This window comes from Gymnoscopelus braueri (genome assembly GCF_963280865.1).
Source record: "Gymnoscopelus braueri genome assembly, chromosome: 12".
NCBI lineage: Eukaryota > Metazoa > Chordata > Actinopteri > Myctophiformes > Myctophidae > Gymnoscopelus > Gymnoscopelus braueri.
This window is the reverse complement of record NC_137614.1, coordinates 13,889,728-13,913,816: the sequence shown is the minus strand read 5'-3', so window position 1 is coordinate 13,913,816 and position 24,089 is coordinate 13,889,728. Positions and strand designations below refer to the sequence as shown.

At 44.6% G+C, this 24,089-nt stretch overlaps 1 protein-coding gene across 1 annotated transcript in view; it reads left to right on the top strand.

Annotated features, from left to right (window-relative positions):
* The window catches only part of l1cama (L1 cell adhesion molecule, paralog a), a 56,275-nt gene that overhangs the window by 13,902 nt on the left and 18,284 nt on the right, over positions 1-24,089 (top strand). The window contains exons 2-7 of the mRNA XM_080444883.1: positions 15,184-15,572; positions 17,113-17,127; positions 20,051-20,153; positions 21,356-21,564; positions 23,151-23,276; positions 23,819-23,989. Coding sequence (XP_080301009.1) covers positions 15,446-15,572; positions 17,113-17,127; positions 20,051-20,153; positions 21,356-21,564; positions 23,151-23,276; positions 23,819-23,989 — 751 coding nt within the window. The 5' untranslated portion in view covers positions 15,184-15,445. The remainder of the gene's footprint in view (positions 1-15,183; positions 15,573-17,112; positions 17,128-20,050; positions 20,154-21,355; positions 21,565-23,150; positions 23,277-23,818; positions 23,990-24,089) is intronic.

Below are 24,089 nucleotides of genomic sequence, written 5' to 3'. Positions count from 1 at the left end.
AGGGAGAGGGAGAGCGAGAGAGAGAGGGAGTGGGGGATGGGGGGAGGAGGGAGGAGGAGGATGGATGGATGGAGGGGGGAGGGGAGAGAAATATTTGCTGTGTGCGGCAGGGCTGGAGTCAGGGCGTTGTCATGGTGATAGCGGGGTGAGAAAAGGAATGGAAGAGAGGCTATTGACACCTAGTATTGGTACACAATGCTGCTGACATGCATGAGTGCACGCACACGCACACAACACACACACACACACACACACACACACACACCACACACACCACACACACCACACACACACACACACACACACACACACACACACACACACACACACACACACACACACACACACACACACACACACACACACACACACACACACACACACACACATTAAACAAACAAATGAGTCATGTTTAACGATGCCATCTCCCACCTCTAAAGCAAACATACATGTTTTTTCTCCCTATCTCTCTCTCTCTCTCTCTCTCACACACACACACACACGCACATGCACACGCACACGTACTGTGTTGGTGCCTGCATATGAGCTGAGAGCAGCATCAGTGCCCAGTAGCCTACAGACCTCCGTGCTTCAGGCTTCCCATGCTGGCAGGCAAATCCCCTTAAACTGACTTCACTTGTCGGACAATTACTGATAACCATACCATTCAACATCAACACTGATGTGCGTGCGCGCGTGCATAGACGTGCATGTGTCTGTCAGAGAGTATGGAAGAAGGAACATGCAGCCATTGGTGGATCGGCTGCTGCACAGTAAAGTCCTCTGTTAATATAACTGAGTGTGAGAATGGACCCAAATGGACACTTACTGATCACTTTTGCTCTCCGTCTCTCTCTCATCACAAACATTATCCTCCCACTCTCTTTCCAACCCACAGTCATTTACCGGCCTTTAGTGGAGGTACGTCTCCCTCCTGCCTCAGTCTCCAGCCACCATGTGCTTGATTAGATCAGGAGCACTTAAGAAAAGTATTGCTGATTTGCACTTTTGTTTTTGTTAATGGGGCCACCAAGATGCACTCACCTGACCTGGTTTATCGTTATTGCGATGATGCTGATCACTGGGCTGTTTGAACCGCTCCACAAAACTCCCTTGACCTATGCTATACAAATGATGTCTTTTTCGGTACATGTTTTTATCCTGGTGATTTGTATTTTGCATTTGTAATCGCTTTCATCCCCAGAAATGATGATTATGTCTTCTGTATATGTGCGGAATGCGGATGCATTCAAACGTGTGTGTGTGTTATGCATACATTCTGTAAGCGTATGTCTCACTCTGGGCATGCCCCTGCAAGCCTGGTGCAATAGGCGGGAAAGAGCAATCTCTGACACTTTCCCACAGCCGTTGTGCCACTGGGGCCCCTCCATGCAAAGTGTTGGCAAAGTAGCAAAGCCCTGCATCTGACCTTGCCCCACAAACAGCTCATTTCCCTATGGTGGAGAGAGAGGCTGATAGAGAATAGACAGGGATTACAGTGCATCTAACCTAAAGGGACCGTGACAGATGTTTCAGACAAAGTCTACATCTCTTGGCACTAAGCTGTCTGCAGGAAGCTTGGGGCGGAAAAATGTTCTTTGCTAAATGTAAGAATAATGCGCAACCTGTTGATGGGGAGCTGGAATTTTTGGGGACAGAAATGTGCATAGATTATTGCAAAGACACCTGGGCATGACATCTGGCTGTTACGGAGTGGGATCATGGAGGTCTATGGGTTTCTGGTCAGGCTGAAATCTTGCCCCAAATTTGGAGCCATACAGTACAGTACATAATAGATACAGTACGTCATAGGGCTGTCCACATGAAGACTGGCCATGCCATCATTAGACCCCTTGTTTTTATTTGTGTCTGCATGAGATCTCTTTCTCCTGTTTTCTTTCATCTCTTTGATTGACAGTGATGTTATTTGTCCTCAGTTGTCCTGACTTGCCTACCGACCGTCCCAAATCGATGACGTGTTGTGAAGGACAGTTGGAGGACGTTATCATCCATCACACGCAAACACTCCTCCCCTCTTTTCAGGGTGTGGTGTGTGTGCCAGTGGTCCCTCCGGAGCCAACCACGTGTCCTTGCATGTCACACAAGCCTCTAGCAGCTGTGGTCTCCAGCGCTATATAGGCCACTTATCACCTGACCCATGGGACCACTCCGTTTTCCTCTTGTCTCCATCTCAGTCGATGACTGACTGCACAACCCCTCCTCAAACCATGCTATACCTACAATCAGCCCACACAAACACCTTCAACTAGTCTGCCTTCAACAATGTGATGTGTGCAAGGTACACATGAATGCTTGCATGCACACAGTCACTTCGGAGGTAAATCACAGGCTCCCATCACTCCTGAGCTTTTCCCTCTAGTCACTAAAGGAAACAAAATGTCACCAACAAACAAATCCAAACAGAAAACTTTGTATTTTGTATAGCCCTTAATCACCTTTACAGTCTCTAAGGGTTTTACAGGTCCACATTTAATAAAGGAAACAACTGCCCTGTCCTTAGAACCTCCGTTAGGCAAGCAAAAACTCCCAAGAAAAGAAAAAACCTTGTTGAGAAAAAAGAAAAAGGAAGAAAAGGAAGCAAGGATCACAAACAAATGGACCTGCATCCAGGTCAGACAGGCGTCCAATATGTGCCATATCCGCAAGTGGGTCATATCCAAATGCAAAAGAACAAAACAGTTTTGTTTTTTAAAGAAAAATGTAACGATGCAGAAACATAAGGAACAAAATATGTTTTGTGCTCTCAGGCACTGACTATGCTCATGCATTTTTATTAACGCATTTGAATAATGAGGCCTGCTTTCCCTCTAGTGATGTTGCATGTTGTTTGTGTTATGAGTGCCTTGTGATGTCCTCTCTAGCGTGTCTGGGCCACTCCACTGTTGTCAGCTGTTTTCTGCTGGACCTGCTTGACACTCTGGCAGACCCATGTGTTGATCCCCAAAGGCTGCTAGCCTTTGTGTGTGTGTGTGTACAACACACACACACACACACACACACACACACACACACACACACACACACACACACACACACACACACACACACACACACACACACACACACACACACTCTCTCTCTCTGCATCTCACCTGTCTGATCTTCCTTTATTCTTTCTCTCTGATCTCTCTGACGGTGCCCGTACATACACACACACGGTGCCCGTACATACACGCACGCACGTACACACACACACACACACACACACACACACGCACGCACACACACACACACACACACACACGCACACACACACCTTTACTCAAGAATCTCTGCTGACGTGCCAGCTTATGATTCTTTGCAAAAGGAAAACAGTGAAGGTCAGAATGGGTGTCTGAGTTAAAAAAAAAAAAAAAAAACAAGAAGGAGAACTGTGGAGAGTGAAAAATAGTGCAGGAGAGGCTGACTGACAGAGATAAAGAGAGAGAGGAAGGGATAGGTGCTGTAGGCGGAGGCTGAAGATGCTGAAAGCAGCAAGGGAAGCAGAGGGAGAAGGTCACTCCTAATGGCTCTTCCGCTTAATTTCATAATGCCACATGATTGCTCCTATTTACCCCGGCTAATGTTATGACCAGCACAGCATTCCTACCAGGGCTTGTACACCATTACCTCCATGTCCAACATATAGTGCCGCATATCACACAATTTGTGGGTGCGCGTTTTGCTTAATTTATACTCGGTACGACAGTGTCACAAGCCGGAATAAAGCTCCCGTTAGCTCCCGTTGAGTTTGTAGATTTTCGTATAGATTGGCTTTATTTTCAGGCTTTGCTGAATACATAACCATTTGTGTTGATCACCGCATGTTCCTCGTTCAAGCAGTGAAGGACAAAGTACTTAGCCCCAGTATTTGAGTCAAAGTAGCATACTCCTGGTCAAATATTACTCAACTACAAGTGAAAGTTGTACATGCTTTCTGTTCTTTCTGTGCTTGTATTGTAAAAGTACATGCTTTTAAAAATTCTTGAGCTTTCAAAAGTACATCAACACTTCATTGAGTTTTCCTTTTAGCAGAACAAATAATAAGACAAATATATAAATGACATACACACATATAATAAGAATAAATATTCAAAGAGAATCAAAGTAAGAAAAATAAAAACACAAACAACAGCAACAATATACATACAAATATGAAAGCACAAAACGAAGTACGTACATTATGATTGAAAAGATCTTCCAGAAATGTTCAAAACATATGAATAATAGTGAAAATAGCAGATCGACTGTGTCTCAAAGCGCAAGCTTGTAGATATGCACGAGCTTGCTAGATCTACGCGAACGTGTAGATCTGCTATTTTCACCGTATTTTAAGTGGTTAATGTCCTTTTTCCCTTCCTGGAAATGTTTTGAAATCAAAAGTACAATTTGTCTTTGAAATGTAGTGGAGTGAAAGTAATAAGTAGTATCCAAAAGTAAGTATTCAAGTATTTGCATGTTTGTGCTTTGGATGCTTCTGTGCATCACATCTTGCATCATCCATGGGTCCTTGGGTGTGTTTGTAATTAGCAAGCTCTGCACTTCAGGCACAGAAAGAATCTGACTGATGATGCCGCTGCTAACGAAGCAAATCACACCCAAAGGCAAGGATGTGGAGATTTAGTGAGCATCTGTGAGTGTGAGAGAGAGTGCACACATGCGTGTGTGCATTTAAGAATCTGGAGACTGTGTGTGTGTGTGTGTGTGTGTGTGTGTGTGTGTGTGCGTGCAAGTGCATGCGTGCAAGTGCATGTGTGCATCTCAGTTACAACCTTTTAGTTTAGTTGTTAGAAAGTGTTTTTAGTTAATGAGTTCAGCGTTTTTTTGTGTATTTCTATTTCCTGGCTGTTCTCTCAGCTTATTTCTCTGCAAGGAGACTAGACAATTTACTTTTTGTATGTCAGCATTGCAAATTGATTACAAATTAAATAATTAAAAATACATTATTACATTTAACTTTGGTATGCATCTTATGAACACAACTCAATTATTTTTATTTATTTTTATCGGGGCCTTTTCCCCTTATATTCTTTCTACAGCGGTTACACTAATTTCCTGTGTCAAATTGACTGACAGGCCGAGCCTAAAGCAGTTAATCTTATCAGTAGTGGCCTAAGTGAGGTGGAGAAAACACGCTGGAAGCTGAGGGGGCCAGACTCCAGCATGGGGCAGCACTCCATCTGCACGGCTGCCTCCATTAACTGACAAGGGATTAACTGACCTGCTGACACACACAGTCTGATCTACTGATATGCGCGCACGCACACACACACACACACACACACACACACACACACACACACACACACACACACACACACACACACACACACACACACACACACACACACACACACACACCACACTGTGTGTGCACACATCCATAAAGGGAACCTGATATACTCAATTACATCAAGGCAACATCCCTGCTTTGTGATCCTTATACATCTGTTGACTGGGCAGTAATCCCCACATGCGCTCTTATCTCTTTCACCTTTCTCACTTTCTGACTTTCTTCTTATTTTTGACTCCAGGCCGAAGGCGTGGCCGAGACTATGTTTTGCCCCCTGTCCGTGTGTCCGTCCGTCCGTTCATCCGTGTGTGTGTGTGTGTGTCCGTCCGTCTGTGAGCAGCTAATCTCCAGCACCGTTGGACCGATCGGCATGAAACTGTGCACACACACTCCCTGGATCCCAGAGCGGAACCTCTGCCCCAAATATTTCACATCGGCCTGTTAAAGCGCCACCAGGAGGCCGATTTTTGCAAAGCACCGTTTTTGATATTACTCCTACGGATTTTGTCCAAACATCACGCAAATCGGTACACATTATCTCTATAGTCATGTGATCAAGACAGATCTGTCCGATTTTTTATATTCCATCCTGATTGGCTAAGATTGGTATCTAAAGTTTGCAGGAGTTGCTCGTTTTGAACAAAATGCCTCAAATCATGAATGCAGCGTCCAATTGCCGTGAAACTTCACATTGGCCTGTTATAACGCCACCAGGAGGCCAACTTTTGCTATTACTCCTACAGATTTTGTCCAAACATCACGCACATCAGTACACATTATCTCGATAGTCATGACATCAAGACCTGTCCGATCTTTCATATTTCATCCTGATTGACCAAGATTGACTTCTACTACCTGGCCTGGCAGAGGCCTGTGCTCTGAAGAACACATTTTTCTAGTCTTTCTTTCTTTCTTATTTTCTTTCTTTCTTTCTTTCTTCTTTGTTTCATTACCAATGCATTTGTCTCCCCTTTGATCTCAAGCTGCTGTTGCTTGCTTTCTGTCTGTCCTCTGTCGTCTCTTCACCCCTCCGCCCCTCCATCCCGCATCTCCTCTCCTGCCTACGGATGTCTTAATGAGTCCACTCCCTCCTCCTTTAATTATTCACCACTTCTTTTATTCTACCCTTCCCACCGTGTCTTAAGGGGGAAAAACATCAATAAATAAATCAAGCCGGCGGTTAGCTTCCTTTGCAGTCCAGGCCATAGGAGGCACGAGTGCGCACGTGTACCTGCATGAGAGAGACAGATAGAGAGAGAACGAAGGAGGGGTTGAAAAGAGACATGGGAATCTGTATCTCAGTTCTGTCTTTACAACCTTTGACACTCAAGGCTACAAGCTTCAAGAAGATTTAGCTTTACAAACATCGAAATCCTCTTGAGAAATTTCAACTGTAACTGGAGTGATTCCCGTACATTTGTGTGTGTGTGTGTGTGTGTGTGTGTGTGTGTGTGTGTGTGTGTGTGTGTGTGTGTGTGTGTGTGTGTGTGTGTGTGTGTGTGTGTGTGTGTGTGTGTGTGTGTGTGTGTGTGTGTCTTTCTAGGAGTAAGTGTGTGTAGAGCACGTGCGTGCGCATATGTGAGTGATACCGCAAATCCTGTTAGTGTCCATGCGTATGAATAACTGAATTTGTATGTGCAAGGAGGGGATGCTGTGTGGAGACCCTGTTGTCATGGCAACCTGGATGGTGAGAGTGGGCGGTTGCCATGACCCCTCAACAACCTTTATTTTCTCTAGCTTTTTGTCACTCCAATAGTGACCTCTAACCCTGAGCTGAGGGGGGGGGGACACAAGAAGAGAGGGATTTGGAAAATGAGGGAAAGAGAGCCTGAATGCTATCACCGTGGTTGACACAAGTGGGAATCGTGTAGTGGTAAATGGTGGAGCTTATGCTAATAATGGTATTGATATATGTGCTGTCCATACTGTACACCCTGCTTCCTGATAACCTATAGGCACTGGATGTTTTTTTTTATCCCCTGCTGGTAATTTTCCATTTGGAGTTGACCATGGCTAATCGGTCTTGAACCACATGTTACTTGGTCTTTTAAACAAAGCGCATAGCCACGGAGAGGTAGGCCTTCTGGTCACGCCCTCTCATCATGCAGTAAAGCCCCTTTCCAATAAAGACAGAGATATTGAATTAATCTGCCATATTGCCTATATTGTCGAGGGCAGAGTGCTGCAGGTTATTACATTGACAGAGGAAGAGAAGGCACTGAATATAAAAGGCAAGAGAAAGGAGAGAAGATGGGAGGATTGGGGAATATGAAATGTATTGTGAAAAGTGCTTGGAAGAGGAGTGGGGGGAAAGCTTTTAGCCAAGTGTCATGTACCAAGGGGCTTGAGAGAACGGAGGAGAAAGATTGATAATAAAACAGGTGACAAGAAAATAGGCACTCATCAGTCGTTTGGCGGCTGCCTTTTGTGTGTCTCAGGTCCTGAGGAGGAACACTCAGGGAAAGCCTGAGTGGGGCCTGTAGCGATGCTCCCTGAATGAGGAAAGATGCATCTTCTGTCGCGTAGGGAATTGCAGAGAGTGGGCAGACGCAAGTAGCGACAGAAACAGGTAGCTGGTGTTATTTCACATGATTTGTGGTATTTTTCTGCTGTACCGACAAAGTGGGCCAGAGAGTTTGTCTCACTGCAACAGGCTCATGCATTAAGTATGGCCCTGCCAGAGAGAGGGAGCGGGGGATGGAAAGAGAGAGAGAAGGAGACGGCAGGAAATCAAGGTATGGAAGGGCACCGTCAGTCTGGGCCCTTGCCAAATCTATGGCAAAGGCTTGCAATATGAATTATGAATTTGGGTGAATTTAGGGCAAATTGTGTCGACAGGAAAGGGAGGCCTATAAATAATTTACTTTGCTGGGGGCCCGATCCCTCCCCCCCCCGACCCCCCGCCAGCACCACCTTGGTCACCAAGACCTCGCTTACTCACGTTTCCTGCTCGTTGACCCTTGCAATATCTCTCTCCTCTCCTCTCCTCCGCTGGGGCCCGACTTCTGTCTGTCCATCTCTCTCTCACACATAGCACTCCCCCTCCTCCATTTAAACGGCTCTCTTTCTTCGTCCTTCTCTCCTTCTCTTTTTGGTCTGGTGTTTTTCCAGACAGACGACCCCTGAAGGGATAAGGGGAGAGGGCCCGGGTGTAAAGGGGGGGCATGTATTCATTTATTTTTCGCCCCCCCCTTCCGCCTCACCTCCTCCCCCTACACATCTTCACAGCTGGAGGTGGTTAATATTTAAAGACAAGCCATGACAGGACACAGGGCTGCACACATGTTTACACACACACACACACACACACACCCACTCGCGCGCGCGTTTGTGTGCGTGTGTGTGTGTGTGTGTGTGTGTGTGTGTGTGTGTGTGTGTGTGTGTGTGTGTGTGTGTGCGTGCGTGCGTGCACACACAATATATACACACAATACAATGAAGCAAGATACAATAAAATAGTGCTGCTCCATTGATCCAAATACAGAAAATACTTCCATACTAGATCATAGTATAACTTGCACTGTTTACACAGAACAAATACAACAGGCCCCTTTGATACCAATATATCGACTCCTCATGTGACCATGTGAGGCTACAAAAATGTAACCCTGATATGACAATGTAGGCTATTTTCACAATGGGGAATTAGCGATCTGTGTGCGAAACCTTCACCCTGATTTAACTCCTATGGTTATGTTTTTATCCCCTTCCCTACAGTGCTTTCAATAGGAAGGCCTGTTGAAGGTGTTGGCACACTCTGCCTTCACAGAGATGGTGCCTATTGAAAGTAGAGACAGACCGATAATATCCATCTGGTCTATGCAGCTACTTTGTCCTGATTTGAACCACTTTCAATTTGTCGTCCTTGTTTTGAAAAGTTAAAAAAGTGTCCAAAATGTTTATATTTTTGAAGATTTTTGGATAGGGCTTAAGTGGTTAAATAAAATAAAGTTCAGTTTGTGACCCTAAAATCTGGCATTGGTTGGGCTCTGATTGAAAGACCCTGACGTCACCCACTGTGTCTACTTAATACTAATTACTACGATTGAAGGGGCACAATTTGACATCTAATGGCTGACAGGAGGTGTTCACAGCAACGCAATTAAACTCTACTATTGATGGCAAACTGAATAACATTAATACAAAAACCTCAACCACAACTAAAACCTTTTGATGTAAACAAAACGCCCCAAAGCTGGAGGAACATGAATAATGGATCCACTTGCAGAATTGATCTGGTCGATTTGGCTTGCTAGCTTGACACGTGGCGCTGTGTCGCCGTGGCTAATGTCCTGCCTGTGGAGAATAGAATAGAATAGAACAGGTCACCCTGACCAGTGATTCTAACCTTTTTAATTTCGAGGACCCCCAGTTTGATAAGCAAGATTAGGCCATGGACCCCCATTTAATCATATTTTGATGGGACCCCAATCTGCACTTTTGTTTTTTTTTACTCAGAGAGTGTACAGATGGAACCAAATAGACTTTACAGTTAGTTTGGTTCCATTTGTACGCTTTCTGAGCAACAGACCCGTAATGGTCCATTCGATTCCTAACTAGGAGTCATTTACCTGGGGACCCCCTGGAACCCCCTCAAGGTCCCCTGGGGGGTCCCTTGAGGGGGTTCCAGGGGGTTGCGAACCACTGGCCCAGTCCACAACGTCTCTTTTAGCTCGGGATTGAACGACTTCTGATGATGCCCTTTGATGTCCTGGTAATAGTTTTTAAAGGCACTCAGAAACGACGTGGGTGGGGCGCGGGGCCAGCACCGCCCAGCTGCAGCAGTTGTCTTGGGGTCTGACCTTTGACCCAGTCCAATGAGGCAGGTAACAGGGCCGGGATTGGATCTTTGACAGCTGCACAGCGGACGCAATGAGGTTGTGAAATCAGGCATCTGCTGCTGTGTCAGTGTCACTCACCTCAGTGATAATGGCGGAGGCCTCGCTGGCCCCATGCCGCGCTCACAGCGTGTGTGTGTGTGTGTGTGTGTGTGTGTGTGTGTGTGAGAGAGAGAGAGAGAGAGAGAGAGAGAGAGAGAGAGTGTCTCACATCAGTCTCACATCACCATGTTTAGGTGGTTACGGTCAGAAGGCACTGTCTCATTACATGGCAGCCTTGCATGACTCTCTCTCTCTTTCTCTCTCTCTCTCTCTCTCTCTCTCTCTCTCTCTCTCTCTCTTTCTCTCTCACACACACGCACTCACTCACTCACCTAACCTATTATAGTGTTCCCCTTTACTGCCCCAGCTCAAATCACCGGAATATTCCCTGTTAAGGTCTGCCATCTGACATGGAACCTACTGGAGCATATGCCACTTTATCTGTCTGATCACCTCGTCAGACTACTGTACCTGTCTTTCTGTCTGTCTACATTCACAATCTGATCTTGTGCTGCACCATGAACCATCCAGACGTCTTAGATCCTCTGGGACAGGTCTGCTTTCTGAACCCAGAGTCACGACTAAGCCTGGAGAAGCAGTGTTCAGTTTTTATGCACCGCACTGCATATCTGGAAGCAATTCCCAGAACACTGCAGGTCTGCTATACAGTAATTCTCTATTATTTCAAATCTGTTCATTCTGTTTGCCGCTGCGTTTTACTGTGGTCTTTTTAATTTTGTCTGCACTAAAATTCCATTCATATTTTTCTGTTTTATTTAATTATTCAAAGGTCCTTTTATAATGTGTTTTATTTTGCCCTATTTGTGTTAATGTCTTGATGCTTAATGTTTCATGTAAAGCACAAAATGGACACAAGTAGACAGACAGATACAGAGATCTCCATATATGGGCACAAAAGGGAAACAGACAGACAGGTACAACAGGTACTCTGACAAAGCCCCCGACACTATGACTCAGATATCGGTCTAATCGGCGGTGCCAGTGGGGGCTTAATGGAAGGGCTTTAGGTGCTGCAGCACAGGGCACTAACCTTGGGGGGGCACCAAATGGCAGGGCAAAAGTGAAAGAAGACTCAACTAACGGCACAAGAGTGCCCAAATTTGGAAGCAATGGCTGCTGAAGGAGCGCTGAAACGGCGAAGCGTGTCCGCGAAGTATCTATTTTACCCCCCAGGAACCTGAAAACAGAGACTCAGAGACCAAAACCCAAACATATTCATTTATACCTAGTTATTTGGTTATCGATGCGCCTCCCCCAAACTTCTTGAACCTTCGAGAAGCCTCCTGCGCCTTGTGAGCCTTTTACACTTATGTCATCTTAATATCCCAGAATAAACCATTAAGATTCTTCCATCAAGCCTGGCGTCTCAGTTGCTGCTCAGAGTTTCGGATTATGTTCTCCCGTCCCAACTCGGGTCATGGCCATCTGGCTCCATTGCAATCTTGGCTAACCCTTTGGGTTACCCCTCGGTCATTAGGCATTAGGAACTATGGTTGACTGATACATCATTGTAGCATTACCCGGATCTGTAGCCAACTAACTAAGTTACAAACGACCTGGCGTTTCTCATAATTCAGCTGCAGCATGTTCCCTGATATTGACAGACAATTCATAAGGCCTGTCTCAGCCTGTATCCAACCCATTTGTAGCTGCTCATGATATGGTACGGTTAAACCGGAACTCTAATTTAAATCCTATTCAACCGTTTTAACCATTGGTTTCTAACAATAGTCTAATGTGTAGGTATACGTAGCTTATGACTGTCACGTGCCCAAATGTTCATCTACATAAAGCATCTACAATGCCATTTGTATACTCTCAGAGAGTTAAATTAACACTCGGGATTTCACTGAGTGCACCATCTTTCTTTGTACACACAAGAATCCGTATTTGACTGTGTGTGACGTTGTCTGTACACAGGTGTTCCTGCGCTTTTTCTGCAAGTGTGCACGGCGCATTATACGAGTATGTTTGTGTGTCTGGCCGCCTGCCTGAGCAGACACGCAAACACAGCCTTTGTGAATTGTGATTGGCAGTGCGACACGCTGTGGGGGCGCCCCGTCGTTAAATCAGCGCGGCGCTCCGCTCCGCTCGTGTCCTCTGGGGTCTCCTCCACCTCAAAGGACGAGGTGCTGATGACAGGCACATGCCACCGCCCTGGGTTACCTCAAAGGACGAGGTGCTGATGACAGGCACGCCACCGCCCTGGGTCACATTAACACCGGGGACCTGCCTCACGGTTCACCACCAGTAAGCCGATAGGCTACCACTCCGTTCATCGACTTCTAATGGTATTTGGGAACGACCGGTTGAGACCGGATCACCGTAATTGGGAACCCCCACCCCTGCCACACCAACCCCATCCCAACCCCCATCCCCACCCCCACCCTCTCCTGAGATCAGCCACTGGGAGCAGTGGTCAGAGAGAGAGAGATGGGAGAGCAAAGGGGTGAAGGATGCCACATTGATTGGGTAAAGCTGGTGGTGTGTGTGTGTGTGTGTGTGTGTGTGTGTGTGTGTGTGTGTGTGTGTGTGTGTGTGTGTGTGTGTGTGTGTGTGTGTGTGTGTGTGTGTGTGTGTGTGTGTGTGTGTGTGTGTGTGTGTGTGTGTGTGTGTGTGTGTGTGTGGATAGTCTGGATTAACGTCACAGCTGTCAGCCCTCATCACGCCCCCCCGCCCCCCTCTCTCTCCTCCTCTTTCCCATTCTTCCCATAACCTCCCTCCCTCTCTCCTGTCCTTTCGCTTCCTCTCTCCATCCTTCTTTCCTTCCCTTGGCCTCTCCCTCTCTCCTGCTCCCCTCCTCTCCCCCGTTGCACATCAATCCATTCCTCTCTCTTCTTCCCCACATCCCAGTGTTCCCCGTGTTCCTGTCCTCTCCTCTCTTCTCCCCTCTGTTCTCCTCTCTCCTCTCCTCTTCTCTGCTCCTCGCCTCCTTGTTGTTTCATTGTTCTGACAAGGGAAGCTGTTGAGTGTAATGGCTCATTTAATCCTACAGTAACACCCAATGTTAGTCTAAACTGCCTTGTTAAGGACCTAATTCTTGTTTGGTCTTCAATTGTGTGTCTTTTTCCGTTCTGTTAAATTAGGCGTTGCGTTTGCTCGGTGTGTGAGAGCGTAGGTGTAATCTCTGAAGAACACCCCGTCCTTTGTTTTTTCCTCTCCTTTTTTAATACCCCTTCTAACATATCATTCAGTAGAGCTCTCCACTGACTGGCGGGCAGATATCCATGCCAATTATCGGGCTGGCCATTACCCGCAAGATAAAGGAGAATGAGTGATAATCACTGCTCTCGGTGCTCTGTAGGGTCTCTCTCTCTCTCTCTCTCTCCCTCTCCCTTCTCCTCTCCTCTCCTGTCTCCATCCCCTCTCCTCCCTCTAACCTTGCCCCACTCTCCAAGGTCACTCATCAGTCCAGTTTGGTTCTGCCAGCTATCAGTGGTGTGCCGAGCCAAAATTATTCAAACGTGGCAGCCATTCTCATCAACCGACTGCGCCGACGAACAATAGTCCTCCCTCTGTCCTCCTCGTTTCCTTTTCTTTTGTGTTATTTGAGGAAGAATACAGTCTGTTAAATAACCACTTAAGCCCTATTATATACTTTGGCGGGTTAACTTCATTTGTGTAATCACAGTAATTGTTTTTGTTTTTTATTAATTATAGTTAATCACAATCATTCACTTATATTCTGCACAGTAGTTCATAACATTATCATGTTATATTAATTGTGCCTAGGACTTCCCTGTGAGGAACATGTTTTTTTTGTCATTTTGAGAGCTTTTCGAGAAGCCTGATGTAAGATTGCCTGATGTAAGATTGCAGTAATGACCTTTAGAATGTTTACACAATTATGCATGTTGAGCAAGAGGACAAAACAGTGTCTGTTTAGTTTTTCCCGATGTTTTGCTGTTGAGCAAAACATCCATATTGGACTTAATAACTTTTTCGCAAATGAATGCCCTTCTTCATCATAAAAGTGTCTGTGGCCTGTTGTGAGCTTGTAGATCGGCTATTTTCACCATTTCTATTTAAAATAGGATTAATAATAAAAAGCAACGGTTATTTGGGATATATGAGGTTTCCACCTGACAGTGACGATATGTTACCAAATGGACCCTTACGGTTACATTTGGTTACATTTGTACACTCTCAAGCTTAAACTTACTGTATATAATGAGGGTTTTTACAGCTGAACCCAAGTCCGTCTGAGATATCCTTTAGCATGTTGTAGCCTACTTTGTCTGAATGGCGGTGTGGTGTGCTTCCGCTTGTCATGTGAGATACTGAGTACTGTAAACAGTCAGCGGGCAACGCCACATGGCGCCGCGGGGGAAGAGGATAGGCCATGTGTTGCAGCAAGTACCGGCTCCAAGGGTGCAGATGGAGAACGGGTAGCCTTCCTCGCAGGGGTGGCTAGCCTCGCTCAACATGACTGATAGCATCTTTATCGCACACTTATCACCACGCGATCGCCCAGGAACAGTAAAGAGCTGTTCCGATTCGTTTCAATTCGTCCCTGACCACCGGTTTCCTAATTACTGACTATTTGTATGTCTGTCATGCTTATTATCTGATCGGACACTCCATTAATCTGCGTTTGTCCTGATCTCCCGTCCATATGGGCTTTTGGGAGAGTGTGTCCCTGTTCAGTCTCTTGTTGTGGCATTCAGTCCATCTGTCTGCCTGAAAGGCCCTTCCATATGGTCCACTGGTCACGTTATTAGCCACATGGACATCTTCAACGGGGAGTGGTGCAGTGATAGACATTGTTCTTGGTTTGGTCTATAATATAGTTAATTTGTCCTGGCTGTGTTAAGTCCGTCTCTCTGTCTGTCTGTAGGTTTGACCACATGGTGCGGGATCATTTATCTCCCATTCTGACACATGGCCCCCCTCTGCCCCTCCCTCCTCTCTTCTCCTCTCTTCTCTTCTCTTCTCCTCTCCTCTCCTCTCCTCTCCTACCTCCCCCTCCCTCTTTTTTTTATCTTGTAGAGAGGAGATCAGCAGGAGGGCGTTGACCTGAGCAAAAGAAGAGAGAAAAAGAGCGAGAGAGACCAGTGCAAGTGAAGGACCCAGGAGAGACGAGGCAAAGACAAGGCGTGACGGAAAAGAGAACGAGAGAGAAGCACACACTCAGCTCAGCACAAGTGTGCGTGCGTGCGCGTGTGTGTGTGTGCGCACACACACCCGAGGTTGCCCTCTGTGTGTGTTTACGTGTGTGTGAGCAGGTGGGACTTTGATGGGACAGTGAGCAATGCCTCACACGCAGCGACAGCAGGTTGGCAGTAGGGGGCAGTGCACCCCTCTCCTCCTCCTCCTCCTCTCTGTCTTATCCCTATCTCCACAGCCCTGCCAGGCAGCCATACACATTCCTTCCAACTGTGAGTACTGTGAGACTTCATGTCATTCATTACCATTCAACAGCCATTGATGCCGACTGCCTTTGTGAGGTGAACACTGTAATAGGACCGGGTGGGCAATTAACCGAAAATATATGGATACCCAAATTGTGAACCTCTGACCGACTTAAACTGACTCATGTAGGTTAATCGAGTAATTGTGATATACTGTACTGTATATTGTTACATTTCTTATACATCAGCAAATCGACATGAAAAACTTGGCTCACAAGCTCAAAGCTTGCTTTCTTGCTATTGTTGTTATTTAAAACCTGCTATTTTCACTATAAAACAAATTGCTCATTCATTTTAATCCAAGCAAAAGCTTGATTTAATCATGATAATGATTTGAAGTCATATCGTCCAGTGGCCCTATGCTGTAGTGTACAGCATCAGTTTTGCTGTCTCAATTACTTTAGCCAGTCATCCAAGCCACATAACAATGATCTGTTTTTTTCCCTAGTTATTAGTTATCACAGATGTAATCGAGCAGGCTTAACGTTTTCCTTTTTCGATGTCAGTCTGTGTTCATCAGATGATGACCACAATAGCTAAGGTTTCTTGGGTTACTTCTGGCTAAAGTCTGTGGCTATTCGCTGTGTTTCTAATTACTTTCTAATTGATCCCCCATCCTCCCCCCTCATGCCTTGCATTGATTAGTTACATTATTGATCTGGTTTCCTTGGTGCAAACCAGCATCGCATTGTGGAGTAATTCAATCAACAACATAGCTTAGCTAAATGAGGAAAATCAAGCGAGGAGGCTATTTTCTTTTCCCTGTTTCTCAGCTCACTTCTCCTATCCCCTTTCAGTGCAACACACAGGTATTAGAAATACAACTGAGTGTGTGAGCCTTCAGGGAAATTGATTCTGCATCCCTTCTGCTGCCACTAGTCTCTGCCCACAGAGTTCAGATACTAAGAGAATATAGTTTTCTACCACCACCAGTGTTCTTAACAAGTAGCTGTGTGAGTCAAGACCTACACCGCCCACACAAGAAAGTGTGTTAAAACATACATACTCACGGGCACATACAATAAACACACACACAGACCACTTGCACAGAGTCACACATTCTCTAAATGCTGATGAGTTGCAGTAAAACAGCCAATCGTAATTCCCACACGGATGAGGTGACAGGGGGGGGGGGGTAAGAAGGGAACATGGGGGGTGATGGGAGGGGGGGTCAGGAGGAACAGGTCATAGATGTAAAGGTCAAGGTGTCTTCTGCCTTGCAATTAGTGGGCCTCTGTCATGTCAATGAGAGTCACTGGGATAGCAGGCTGGATCAATAGAGGAGGGGCATCAGAAATGTGTCAGGGAGACGGGGGGTTAAAAACATATTACGCTGAGTCTGTGGTCCACAGGTCATAATCATTGTTCAATTATATACAAGATTGATCTATCTATCTATCTATCTATCTATCTATCTATCTATCTATCTGTTTCCTTATTGTTTGATGTAACTAACATATTTTCTCTCACTGTGATTTTCTCTCTGGCTGCCACTGTGCACTCACAGACAATATAAGCGATCGTAAGTGCTTTCAACTTCCTGTCTGTCTGTCTGTCTGTCTGTCTGTCTGTCTGTCTGTCTTATAATGCAATCGTTGGAAAAGCCTATTGTAAACACTTTCATTGCACCGAAGGGTTATCCGGTTCCAGTGCAATAAAAACCTTATCGCCCTGTGCTTAAGATTAATAAACCTGGGTTTAGTGTGCTCTCAGGTGAGCGTGTGAGTGTGGCTTTGCTGTGTAGTGTAGTGCAATGCACGTGTGTGCTGTGTGTCTTCATGAATCTTGAAGGTGTGTGTTTTTGTGTCTGTGTGTGAATATGCATTAATTCATGTGGTTTTGTGTGCAGTTGTGCACGGTCAAATCTGTGTGAGTGTTAACTTGACTCTGAGTGTAAAAATGGACGCGCAATGAGATAATTTAACACTCGATGGAATTTTTCCTTGTGGTGCGTGTCTTGTTGCGCATAACAATATGCCTGCTTTACAAGTCTGTGTTTGTGAGTGTTGATTTAGTCTCGGCTCCTAATAGGTGAGATCCCCACTGGAGGAAGTGCGAGGAGCTCATGTCTGTACACACACAGACACGCACACGCACACGCACACGCACATGCACACGTGCACACACACACACACACACACACACACACACACACACACACACACACACACACAGATCAAAGATGGGGGGGGAATAAAAGGGGGCTCCTCTCCTCGTCCTCTGACGATATGGGAGCAGGGCGCCACAGCCCCGACTTCAATTGGATCAGCTGAGAAACCAGGCCTATTACGTGTTATCACTGGGATTTCTTTCATTAAAGTCGCTTTGTTCCCACCCTTGTTATTCCTGTCTGCTTCCCTCTCTTTCTCAGTATATTTCTCTCCTCGTCTCTCGCTGTTTTTTTCTTTCTATTTGCGTGTCACTCCATTTTTCATCTCTCTCTCTCTCTCTCTCTCTCTCTCTCTCTCTCTCTCTCTCTCTCTCTCATCTGCGCTCTCTTATGTCTGCTCAACTCTCATCTCATTTCCATTCTGCAAATCCACCTCTCTCTCTCTCTCTCTCTCTCTCTCTCTCTCTCTCTCTCATATCCTCCATCAGCTGTCCTCCTTTTCCCAGTTACCTACATAACATTAATTTGTCTCAGACACAGACTCTGTCTACTTCCCTTAGAGTCAAATTAAGAACTCTGCCAACAAGTACCACAGCGATGACCTCCATTCTGCCTCTATACAAAGGAATAGAGCTGTGCAATATGGACAAATTCAAACATATTTTTCACCAAATACCTCGATGTGGATTGTCAATATTTTGAAGATAATGTGACGATAACATACATTTTCATTTGAATGAATTGTTGTTACTTCTGAGCCAATTAGTCTATTGAACGAGCAAAGCTACCATCGTGTGCATCATTATACATCTTCATAGCTAACGGCACAAAGGTCTACTCTACTGTGTGCCTGTGTGTCTACTGTGTGTATTAAACATGGCTTAAAGGAGTAGTTCACCCAAAAAACTACTTATTTTTCATCCATTACACACCCCATGAAGCCTTGAATTCATGGAGATGTTTTTGTTTTTGTCGCATTCCTAAGCCAATAATGTGATGACCGGCGGAAAGATGCTAATGTCTCCGGCAGGAGACTCAATGGAGACTCTTTGAGTCTCCTACCAGAGAGTCCGCCGGTTATCAAGTTATTGGCTCAGGAATCCGACAAAAACAAAGAAATCTCCATGAATTCAAGGCTTCATGAGGTGTGTAATTGATAGAAAATATGTCTAAGTTTGGGTGAACTACTCCTTTAATGATATCATGGATGTCATCATAGTATGGTATCCAAAATATCTAGTCTAATATCACAATATCGATATCGATATATTGCCCAGTCCTACAAAGGAATGCGGTTTACATTGCCAAAGCTCATTGGGGAACTCCTGACCCTGAATGCTGGAAAAGCCCGATTATAAAAAAAGAATCTGACAGGGACCGTAAAAAAGCAGGTCGTAAAATAAAAGGGGTTGGATGTATCTAGTTGCGTTCACACAGCCATCCTGCCATGTTTTTATGTGCCTGGCAGTGGGATTCGCTCTATGGTTTATGGTCGACATGGGCCGTGGTGACACAGAAAGAGAAATCTCTTCTGCTGGTCATTACGTTTCTCCTTCAAAAAAATCTCCGCTTCATTTCCCCAGGGCTTTGAGACCATCACACTCTGCCCATCTCTACCACCACCCCACCCTCACTCTGTTCTATATACAGTATCTTCTACATGAACTCTCCTCTTACATTATGCTGTATCAATTTCCTCTCATCTCAACCCATTCTCTCCCTCAACTCTCTCTCTCTATCTCTCTCCCTCTTTTGGTCTCCATTTCATATCTTTCTCAGGGGAGTCTTTTAAGTGGTATTGACTGAATATATTTATCGGCAGCTTTTAAACTATGGAAATGAATGGTTTGCCACTAGCAGTGTCTATAGGTGTTACAGTGGTGTAATATTGAGGTGTGTAAGTGTGTGTGTGTGTGTGTGTGTGTGTGTGTTTCTGTCATCAGGAGTTATTAAAGAGACACTGTATGGCCACAGCAGGTCATGGAGGGTGCACTGCTATGTGTTCATACAAGTAGTGCTTATATTGATGCTGTCAGGAGGAAACCTTGTATGCCAAAACCTGTTACTTTTTAGGAAATGTAAAAAAAAAAGAACCTGTGTTCCAATTTGTCACATGCCCTTGTTAATACTTTCCATTTGTTCAATATTTATAAAACCCATACGCGGACTTAACCACTTTCAACATGGCGTCCTAAGAAAAAAAAGGTTCATGCATTCATTTATGGACAAAACATAAAAAGATGAAACATGGAGATACAAGGTTTCTGCCCGACAGCGACGATATTGTGATGTGATTGATTGATCACTAAACTCAGTGCGTGATTGTTCCTTGCAGTAAAGGAGCCTCCGGTTATCACCAACCACCCTGTTTCTGTCACCTTGTTCCATCTGGAAGACGTCGGCCTGAGCTGCGAAGCCACCGGAAACCCTCCACCAAGGTTATTATTCAATCTTTTTTCTTATTTCTTTTTCGTTTTGACTTCTTCGTTAACATTTTAGTCTTTTTTTAAGCATTTGTTTAATAAAGTACTTGAACAGCTTTTTGTTTTGTTTTGTGCTTTAACATATAAGAGAGCAGATATCATACCCATAGACCATAGTCATGCAGTGGAATGGCCTAACCACCAGCACTCTTAAATCTGTGACCTTCCCTCTCCTTGTATAGCCGACATCTACATATTAGTATTACATGCGAGCACAGCTTCCCCCAGACAATTTCAAGGGATAAATGTCATTAAGCCCTCAAGCAATCTTTTGAGAGTGCTCCGAAGTGGAAAACTGTTCCATTTGCAGAGGAAAAGATTAATATCACAATTACACTGTATACTGTAAGCCTGTGGCCCCCATATTTAAAGGGGAACTTTATCCAGATTTGTTTCCTCACCTTAAATAAGCTGAAATTATAGTCCCCTGTTACGTCTTTGAACCCCTTTCAAGGAAGAGGAAGTGAATATGTCATTCTGATATGACATTTCAATTAGGGCTGCAACTATCTATTATCTTAGCGATTATTCTATCGATTACTTTTTCAATGAATTGAATAATGAAATGGCAGGTTTTTATATATTAAAAATATTCATTGATATGAACGAATCAACATGATAGATTTGTTTTATATTCAACTAAATCGATTAGTCTTAAGCTGCACTATGTAACTCTTCTACCCCGGATTTGAACCCGGTTTTGCAAGTGCTGACATTTTTACCATAGAGCCTGCCTGCTTGCTCAGGGGATACATTTAATCTTGACCATCAGGTAAAACTTTGTGTCAGATCCTGTGTCTAGGTGAGACATGACCTTTGTCTCAATAGAAGAGCAGGAAGACAAAATACAACCACCCCAATTGTATAAGTTATATTGTATTAAAATACTCTACCATACAGATTGGACAAAATTACATTTTATTCATAACTACATAATTTTACACATTTTACACATTTTATACCCTTGCTTTGTGCAAAAATAGTAAGAAATTGCCAAACTGATGCAGCATTGTGAGCTTGTAAATCAGCTATGTTCGGTATTTTTGAAAATTCATTATATCCTATCAAAAACCATTTTCAAGTTTCACCACAGAATGTATATAAAATGACTGATACAAAGTGAATTCTCACGTTTGACTTTTTCCCCTCTGATCAAGTTTCCGATGGACAAAGGATGGAGAAGAGTTCGACCCATCCCTTGACCCAGAGCTGAAGGTTTTCGAGGGCACTGGCTCCTTCTCTTCGGATCTAGGTGCATTGGGCATTGGCACCGGCCCCCTGAAGAAGTACCAAGGCAAATACATCTGCTATGCCTCCAATGATCTGGGGACAGCTATCTCCAACGAAGTCATACTCAACACTGACAGTAAGCAACCAATTATCATCTGTTATTTGTCCGGACATTGTCATGCCAATGAATCACATTGAATTGAATTTGAAACAGACTGCCTGACTAATTCATTGATTAATTGATTTAAATGACTGAGTTACTGAGACTGACTGAATAAAAAAAAAAGAAAAACATGTTTGGTATGTAGAATATTAGAGATGATTTATTCATGTTAATGTTGCATTAGCTGTTTTCTAATCTTTCTACAGTAATGTAGCCTTTTGCAAGAGGAAATACACCCTTTGGTGTAAGCAAATCAAACATGCTTTGATGTAGTAGATTGTGGTAACACCATCACATCAAAGGAATCACATTACTCTGCATATTTTCCAGTGAAGGTGTCACCAGTGCTTCTGAGTAATGTATCTTTGGTGTGGTTTAGGAGGGCATGATGTAAGCTGGACTGCTGGTTTTATTGGCCATAACCGGGCTGTTTATTAGGCTATGACCGCAGCCCCGGCAATGGCCGGCATAAACCTTTCCTATAGTTCTGCTTTACAAAGCAGATGGAAACTCATACGGAGCACTCACAGCATCATCCCCCAGAACACAATTAACACTCTGCCTTCCACGCCATAATGTGTTAATCAACATTTCATAAGGTATACACGGCCCCCATGTCTGTTTGTGCACATGGAAGCCCCCTCAGGCTACAGAGTATGTACAGACCTCCTATGGATATATCCTTCCACCTGTATGACTGGCTCTCTCCCAGGACCCCTTCCTTACCTTCACACAGTTTCCCTGACAACGGTTTCCCCAGAAACGCTCTTGAGTTGATGTCATGCGAAGCACTCTTCTGTAGCGACAGAAGACAACGGCTCCGGTGGGGGTTACCGATAATGGGAGGAGGGGGGGTGGTAGGGTGTGGCGAGAGAGCAACCACACACACATAGACTACACACACGACTCACAAAGCGCATCACATCATCCTACTTCTGGAAGACTCTGGCAACTTGACTCCTTCTTTGAAGAAGCTTCACATCAAATACTCAGCCGGGAAGCCATAAATAATGCCTCAGCTCCCATTCTTTCGGCGCCTTGTACGGCAGGCGGCGTGTTTCTATGTTCACTTGTAATATATAATATATGTGTGTGTGTCAAATGACCTTTAAATCAACATGCACGCCTGCAGGTGGATATGTGTACAGTACATCTAAGATTCAAGATTAAAGAGGTTTTATTTGTCACTCACTCATACGAGTACATGCTATAGCACAACATATAAAGCAAGATATAATATTAATAATACAAGTAGAAAGGGAAAAACAAGTAGCAGCAATAAAGGCAGAATATACAAAATTTGATGAAGCATAATTTAGCAGCTTGTACTGTATATACAGAATATATGTGTGTGTGTGTGTGTGTGTGTGTGTGTGTGTGTGTGTGTGTGTGTGTGTGTGTGTGTGTGTGCGTGTGCGTGTGTGTGTGTGTGTGTGTGTGCGTGTGCTCACACATGCTTGTGTGGATGCATTCATGCTTGCGTGGACGTCTGTGTTTGTCTTTGTGTGCACGTAAACCTATGGGTGTGGTAATTTTCCTTGTTTGCTTCCTTCTCATAGGTCCCCCATTATTGCCAAAAAACGAGAGGAACGTGAAAAAGACAGTAGGCGAAGGAGAAAGCACGGTACTGAAGTGCAACCCCCCGCCAAGCTCCATGGAGCCCATCATACACTGGATGGACTGGAGTGAGTCCCTGTCCTTTTATTTCACCTTCAATTCCATCTCTCCTCCCCATTCATGCATAATATCTTTTGCAACCTAGACAATCCATCCATCCATCCTACCTTTTTATTGAGCATTTTTATCACACTGTTGGCACAGGTGTGGATGTGTGCTTATTATTACAGTGAGCTGGTTCCATCTTATCCTTGTCTGTGTCAATCTAATCTTATATACTGTAAATACATAACATATTATGCATTTATTATGTTTCATTGTCAAATGTAATGTACTGTATGTGTCTTTGACTGTATGCATCTTCAGAACCTCTGTACCTCGTTTCTGCTTTCTCTCATTATTTCATCAATAACCCCCCACTGCCTGCTGATAACTTCATTTATTGCCCCTTTTCTCTGTGCTGTAACTCACATTCAACCTTTTTATTTCTCCTTGCAATTGCCAATATATGTGTATGAACGTTCATCTCTCTCTCTCTCTCTCTCTCTCTCTCTCTCTCTCTCTCTCTCTCTCTCTCTCTCTCTCTCTCTCTCCCGCTCTCTCTCTGCAGGGCTTCATCACATCCAGCTGAGTGACCGTGTGATGTTGGGAAAGGACGGCAACTTGTACTTCGCCCACTTAACAATAGCGGACAGCAGGAGCGACTACACCTGCAACATCCAGTACCTGCTGACACGCCAGGTTCTGCCCAAACAGCCCATTTCACTCAGTGTCACTGCCTGTGAGTTTCTACACTGAACTGATCTGAAATTAGCTGAGTGAAGTGCAGCGAAGTGAAGTAAAGTGAACTAGACTCATCTGATCTGAATTAAGCTAAACTA